This window comes from Cryptomeria japonica, chromosome 3, assembly GCF_030272615.1.
Source record: "Cryptomeria japonica chromosome 3, Sugi_1.0, whole genome shotgun sequence".
NCBI classification, from domain to species: Eukaryota; Viridiplantae; Streptophyta; class Pinopsida; order Cupressales; family Cupressaceae; genus Cryptomeria; species Cryptomeria japonica.
In genome coordinates, this window is record NC_081407.1 from 855,623,862 (window position 1) to 855,631,686 (window position 7,825).

The 7,825-nt window shown below is 33.9% G+C and overlaps 1 protein-coding gene across 1 annotated transcript; it reads right to left on the minus strand.

The window, feature by feature from the left end:
* Window positions 1–1,491: 1,491 nt before the first annotated feature.
* Window positions 1,492–7,388, minus strand: LOC131046560 (probable choline kinase 2). Its single transcript, XM_057980320.2, has 7 exons — window positions 6,704–7,388; window positions 4,993–5,114; window positions 4,686–4,881; window positions 3,829–3,946; window positions 3,661–3,708; window positions 3,138–3,238; window positions 1,492–2,044 (listed from the first exon to the last, which is right to left on the minus strand). Exons 1-7 carry the CDS (start codon window positions 7,061–7,063, stop codon window positions 1,949–1,951), a joined length of 1,041 nt encoding a protein of 346 aa, XP_057836303.2. The 5' UTR covers window positions 7,064–7,388; the 3' UTR covers window positions 1,492–1,948.
* Between the last annotated feature and the right edge of the window lie 437 nt (window positions 7,389–7,825).

Here is a 7,825-nt window from a genome sequence, read left to right on the forward strand (position 1 = left end):
ATTGAAATGATAGAATATAATTGATAAAATATTTTAATATGAATTTTTACAATATATTCTATTTTTTATATATGAATTTAGAAACTTAGTCAATTTAATTTTTTAAATATATTTAATAAGACTGCTATAGAAACTTGTCATAATATATATAATTTTAAAATTTTAATGTTTATTATTACTAAATTAGTAATTAGTAATTGATTATCATTTAATGTTAATATATAATATATATTAGTGTATTAATTTAGAAACGTATTTAGTAAATTTAAGATTTTTGCATATATTACTAATTTATCATTATTTTCTCATTAAGACAATGATTTTCATTTCTGAAAATCATATTACAGGTAGGGGTGACAGTCAAATTCCAGGCCTGATGATTGGCTTTAGTGTTTACTTTACCTGTATACTGCCCGGTGGCACTTAAAAATTACATTTTATAAATACTTAGAATGGAATCGTTTGACATGATAAAGTGATCTTTTAAAATGCAAGCAAGTCAATAGAGTTTTAAATTGGACTAGCATTCGTTTTTTAAGAAGGCATGGCATATGGTTCAGAAATATGCTTGATTCATGACATTACACGTATATGAGCATAATTCTAAATATACAAGGAAGGTAGGTGGAATCTTCCAGAAATGGAACTTGACAAAATTGCCTTTTTTTCTTAATCTATTTAAAAGATGAGTTAGATACAACTACCTTTACCACAAAAATCAAAGTTTTGAAAGTATAAAATTGCTGCCAATGCAATCAAATTTGGTTGTACCTCTTTTTTTTTCAAAGTAAATTTTCTGAGCTCTGTTTAAACCTTGTAATTTTGTTTAAGCTTGATGGTTATTTATAATTGAAAGTAACTTGATTCTCATGTAACTCTTATTATATATACAAGGGAGGGAGGTAGGTAGAATCTTAAAAAAAAAATGAAATTTGATAAAATTGTTTTTTTCTTCGTAGTTTTTAGATTTAACTGTGATCATTTTTTTTCATTTCTCTTTTCAATCTTATTCATTCTGATGATGGAGCATGATCCAAAATGTTGATGGAAAAATTGATCACACAGTTATATCCAAAAGCTATCACAACAATTTATCATGAACTGTGGAAATTTCATGCATTTAAAACTGTCTTTTTTGTTCTTAATCTATTTAGAATATGAAATTGATAGAACCACCTTAAACACAAAATTCAAAGTTTCGAAAGTAAAAAATCACTGCCCAATGCAATCAAACCTGACCTTACTGTCTCTCCCAGAATATTATAACATTTTTTCAAAATAAATTTTCTTTGAGCTCCTTATTTAAACATGATAGTTATACTATAATTCTTAGCATCACTCAAAGTTACATGATAGTTATACTATAATTCTTAGCATCACTCAAAGTAACTTGGTTCTCGATGCAACTCTTACTAAAAAATATACATATATTTTCATAAAATATTTCATTGTAGGAAAATATTTAACCAATTCACAATCAGAGCCTACAAATCAACTTAAAGAGAAAAGCATTGGTACATTTTGAACATACAGGAGTCTTTGACCATTATAGTATTTGCAAACTTTGCTTTTAGGTAAGCAAGTACATTCTTGTTATGTAAAATGCCTTAAATAGACCCAGCACATTTATGTATTATTTTAAGTTTACACTCATGGCGATTCATCAGTGCTGAGTAATCTAGGCCAAGAACAGACATTTTCACATATACAAGAATGTACATGATGACAGAGAACCTTCTTATTTCAGAGCATATATGCTCATAGTACTAATATAAATGATACACAGATCCAATTATAATTGGATTTTCGACGTATCAAGCCACCGATCTAATAATGTACAGCTCTTATTTCTATGATGGGAATCAGGCAGATTAAACTTTATATTCTTCCATTAGCAGCACTGCTGAGATCTCTGACATAATTTCCCCTTTGAGAAAAGTTTAGCGGTTCAAACATTGAATTGCAAACACTTCAATAAATTGTATTGCTGAAACCTCTGTCTTGCATAATCTATATAATCAAAATCAATGTCATTCACATGATCCTGCAGAAAAAGAGGAACACGGTTGAAAGAATATCAGCACCACTCGAAAACAAAAAATTAAATGCAAAAGAATGTTGTCTGTCTAGCTTTTCTACATGCAACATAAAATTTATAACAGACTTAACAAAGTATTTGCAAAGTTGCATGGACATGGATATGGTATCGGATACGGATACGGCTATTTTTTAAGACCCCAATATGGATACGGCTGGACACATCATTCATAAAAAACACATACACATATATTTAACACAATTTTCCAAGTTATTCAAGGAGATTTTCATTACTTCAAAAGCAATATAGACACATAATTGCTACATAAATAATGATAAGTAGATTTGACATTTTACAATATGCAAAAATAGAAGAGTTGCATTGGAAGATAACCCAAAAAATGGGTCACTGAAATATAAAAACATTTCATTTGTCTTTCTCATTTGGTGTAGGTTTTGTTAATACAATTTTTTTTTTAAATGCGTTAATGAAGTTTTTTAAAATTAAATTTAGGAAGATTTACGTCAATTTTGTTTAAAAATCAAATCACATTAGTATTTAGCATGGTTGGAAATCAAGTATTTTTAGGCATGCGTGGGTACAATATTCGACGTGTATCTGGGCTGTATTGGATATGTATCCGTTTCAGAAATGGGAACGGATATGGGGAAACGCATTCCCGGGGAGGGACAAAGGAGTTTCCGGCAACTCTGAGTATTTGTAATCCAACAATTTCCAGACATAAAATTCTTGATGTTGAAATATATTTTCAAACCTATAAACAAAATTTATGAAAACAAAAACAAAAACAGCAACTCTGAGTATTTGTAATCCAACAATTTCCAGACATAAAATTCTTGATGTTGAAATATATTTTCAAACCTATAAACAAAATTTATGAAAACATAAACAAAAACACCAATATGGAAAAACAGGGATAACAACAAAAAGAAAAATTGCTTCTCCATTTGATTTTATGATTATTTTGTACATCAAATATATTCCAGTTGACTAGCCAAATGCGTGAAATCTATTAACAGAGATATACCCAATGCCCCATTACGTGCTCACTAGCATTGAAACAGTAAGAAAAACATACCGAAATTATACCCCAAAGGCCCCATAAAATATGATTTGCAAGAACATACATCTCAGCATCTTCCAAAAGCTGTTCGACTTCAGAGTCATTCACTTCTTCACCTAAGTGACATTAAAACAAATAGTTAGCAACTTTGTATAATGAAAGCTGGTGCATGGTGCATCCTCCCTTACTGGTGAGGCATTGTTTAGGTGCATGTGCTCACCATAATTTAGAGCTAAGCCAATTGTGTTCATAACACTATTTAATTGGGAACCAATGCTGAATAATGTTTGCAAAGTAGCCTCATAATAACAAAAAAATTGCACATCTAACCAGCAATGTAATTGAGTCAATTTCATGTTTGGAAGTTAAGACCTTCATCCATAAGAAGTTTTGAAATTCAGATAAGTAAAATCTGATTCACATTCCTTTAAAAAACCTTAATGCAACTAGAGAACATGCATACCCTACATGTGATAGAAATAATAATACTACTATCACAACATGCCAGTATAAAAGAAAAAGGGAGCAGATGGCTCACCATATGAACTTAAATACGCCCTCACAAATCTTTGACGCTCTTCAAAACCTGTTGAAATAAAAAATGAGCCCTCATTAAGATCAACATGCACCTTTCTTAAACCAGTGGCCTATTCAATATTTCTCATCGGAATTATGTTTAAAATGAATTTTATGTTTGAGAAAATACCTGGGTACTTGCTATAGTCCAGTAAATGAGGAGTGTCAGTATGGTAATTGGCAGCCATCTCACAGAAATGGTTAGCTAAGTCAAACGCCACTGGATTATAGCTTGCATATTCATAATCCTGCATTGAATTGAACACATAATATAAGAACCTTCAAAACACCAATAAAATGTGAGAGCAGCTTTAGATATCTTAGCTACAAGCTGCATGTCTTTAAAGAAAAATTCCATGCAATCATTGTTTAACACTATCCTCTCAAATATCATGTGACTAAATCACTTATAATTCACCTGCTGTCCTACTCTTAATTGCAAAAATGCTGCAGCTTTCTCTCTGACGAGAGCGAGTTAAGTATTGGTTCCATCTCCAATTCACAGATGTTAAGACCACTGCACAACATTCAGACTATAAGGGAAACTAAAACTACAGAACATTCATGACGCACCCACGTACATGTATATAATTATCTTGTAATCTCACCCCTGACTGAATGTCTGAAAATCAAATGATGACTAGCACTGTTAAAGACATTCTATCCTCTCAAATCACATATGACCATGCTACTATAAGTTCAGTTTTGCCCTATTCTTAATTGAAGAAGTATGTTGCTTTCTAGAACATCAGTCAATAATCATATCATCAGAAACCATTGTACAGCATTTAGACCATATGAGATATGTAATCTACAAATCATTACATATCACCTGTATATGTGTAAAGAATCACATAGATAGGCAACACATCTTATCTAAGAAATGACAGATCACACCCCCTCACCCCGCCATGTTTTCAACATTCACCATAGAAGCTAACTAATAAGGTAAGAGCTGTTATGCATTTTCAGGTGTAGAATACTCACAATTATAGTCACAGATGTGTCTTCTTGATCAATCATTATGTTGCCATACTGTAAGTCATTGTGGCAAAACCCAATTCGCTGATCCTTCCTTGATATAAACTTCTCCAGATTATTTACCTCCTCTTCCATGCAATCAAGTTGGAATTCAACCGCCTCACTTTTGGGGCACAAATCTTTCGCTGTCCTAAGCCAGGCCCTGATTTGAAAATAAATTATAAAAGTAATTTGGCACCGTTGGTGTCCCGATCCAAAAACTGCAGAAAGATAATTTCACACAAAACAATTTGATCACAAAGTAGGAACAAACCTGAGGCGCTTCCAGAGCACTGGTTCTCGAGAGCCTGGTACATCAAGTTCATGAAATTCCCTCAACTTTGCTGCAATTCGAGCTGCTATTTCAGGATTTCTTAGATCAGCTGCTGACAGTGTCTAAATGCCAATACAAAGTAAAAGGTCAGATTGTAGAAAGTTTGATTATAAGAATTGCAGCTTGACATGCAATGGCTCAATTACTCTTCAGACAAACAGGACCGACAAAGCAAACAACAACAGTGTTGAACATAGTTTTGGCTTATTTTTCAGTGATATGGTTGAAGAAAGCTACAACATCAAGAAAAGGGTCAATTTAATGAGATCTTGGAAATGGCAGCTAAGCTTCGTGAGAAAACTTGTGATAGAAATCCATTATTTCAGTTCTAGTTTAATTGAAAAATGTAGATCTAAGAACTGGTAACAACCCTAGCAGCAACACAGAAGTATATGTAATATGCTTTGAAGGTCAATATGAGTACACCAACCCATTCATCATTTGATCATGTTAATTATGCAACAATTATTCCACCATGAGTCACAAACTAGATGTGGATGTTGGCTTATGGGAATTGAAGGTCCAACAAGCCCTGTCAGAACTACAAATGGTAGCCAAACATAAATTATAATCATTGGCAAGATTAGATAAAAGAAGAGCAACCCTAGATCAGAAATATTAGTTTCAAAATTGAAATGGTAATTTGCAATGGAACTCACAGACCAAAGTAAAACACTTCAGTGAGATAGATTTTGTGGTTGCCGAGGCACTAATTGACTGCAAACCATCTCTGTTCTTAAGCAAGCAATCGCTCACCGGGTAAATTAGGCTGGATGGTAAATGTCATGTCCTAGGTGGTTGAGTTGTAAGATGTAGTTTTAGTATGTGGACATGCTAGTCCATCCAATTTCATGTAAGTGGACTTGCAAAAAGGCTTAATTTGCATACAAGCTTGGTCGTGCGGTCAGATCCTGCGAGATACAAAATTGTAGATATTTTTATTAGGGAAAGAAAAATGCTCCACTTGGGAGTTTTGGCAATTCCTGTTTATCCAAAGGTGAATTCACAGTTCCAGTCAAGAATTCACTCCCGATGGTATTGAACAGATCTTATATTCTAAAAATAAAGTTATAAACCAGCCTCCAGATTAACTGCAGGTCTCTTCTTTTGATCTGCGGAATAAGAAGAAGAAGAAGAAGAAGAAATGTGCAGGGGATTTGTTCTAGTAGTAAAGCGATTCACTCTCTCAAAAATGACTCGGAATCAAATTAGGGGCATTCATCTCTAGAATTGCAACTGAAATAACCAGAAAGGCGAAAAATGAAAAAACATAAGGTTCAAGAAAAAACCCTTGACCGAGGCCGTAAAATATAGAACTGTCTACTAGATCAGTTGGGCATACAAGTTCTACACAGATGACTGAAATTGCGAATATAAGTGGTAATCTACATATCTTAATTGCTGTAAAGCAACCTACCACTTCCTCGAATATATTGAATCAGATATTCAACAAAAATCACAACTACAAGCATGATTAAACAAAACGTATGGGCGAAGCAAAAGAAAATCACACCGCCCACATACTGTTGCATGTCATTTGGGGGATAAAAGAAGATTTAATAAACCCAGACCGAACCAGAGCATGGAAATTCACACTCAAAATTATTAAAAAAAAACTGCCACAGAACAGAAACATTCAATGCATTATTACCCTTGCATGCAGAAACTCCTCAATTCTTCCACTAGGAAAACGACCCAGAAGTCTGGGCCCCTGTCCAAGCCTGGACATGCACTCAAAAGTTTTAATCTCATCCTCCCTGTTAAAAAACAAATCCACTCCCTCCCCGTAAATTCTCACAATAGCCTTCCTGGGCTTCTTCCCCTTTCTGGTCTTCCAAATGCACTCAAACACCTCATTAGTCATGGCTCCCTTAAGAGGATTAATTTCCAACTGCTTTGCATCCACAACATCCCCCCAGTTCAAAGCCAATGCATGCAAAAGGCTCTCAGCTTCTCTAGGCAAAGTCCACTCAACATACTCCATAAGATTCATGCATTCTACAGAGGCCATGTTATCTTCCACCAATCCTATTCAATACCCAGTTGCTTCAGCAGAAAGGAAAAAGAGCTCTTTCACCTCAAGATTTAAAAACACAAAAAAAACAATGAAAAGCTATCAATCTGCAGAAATGTTTGTTGAATTCCTTCAGAACAGATAGAAGGATTTATAGGGAAAAACTGGGTCAGTTCTGTATTATTAAAAACCCAAACAGGATGGTCTTTTGACCAGTTTACAAAATTTTAAAATCCCAAAAGATGCGGAATGCGGGCTTGATATTTTCTAGATTGTGTTCATACGGTGAAGTGTGGAGATGATCTTCCTTCGTATGGAGGATTCCAGATTCGGTAATGATTTAAACTAATACAGATCATTAAAAAGTTTCGTTAAGATGTGGTTTGGAATTAAAGAGGGAGCATCTTCAATCGGACGGTGGACGGTGAACTTGGGATTCTTTTGACAGTTGACCGGTAATATTTTTGTGCGCGTTAATGATGTGGATTCAACGTTTTCCAGGCATACAACATGTCGGCTAATCTTTAGTTAATTGTTAAATTTTTGGGCCCCATTTACCATATGATGATATGATAAATATGAAAAATAAGGGGAAGATAAGGATCTCTTTGGTTCACTTTTACTGCAAGGTTTAGGGACCACCCTTTTAATTATTAGGGACAGGAGAGTTTTTTTCCATTTTACACGTTGATGATGTGTGTCCTTTTTACAGTTATTGCCCTAACCCTAAGATCTTTTAATGCGCTTCTCACATTTCAC

Excerpts from the sequence above, each read along its gene's own strand:
- LOC131046560 (XM_057980320.2), bottom strand. The coding sequence starts at position 7,063 with ATGGCCTCTGTAGAATGCATGAATCTTATGGAGTATGTTGAGTGGACT. Across the intron at positions 4,882-4,992 it reads GTGCTCTGGAAGCGCCTCAG|GGCCTGGCTTAGGACAGCGA; the intron begins GTTTGTTCCTAC and ends TTTTCAAATCAG. Across the intron at positions 3,239-3,660 it reads GGCGTATTTAAGTTCATATG|GTGAAGAAGTGAATGACTCT; the intron begins GTGAGCCATCTG and ends AATGTCACTTAG.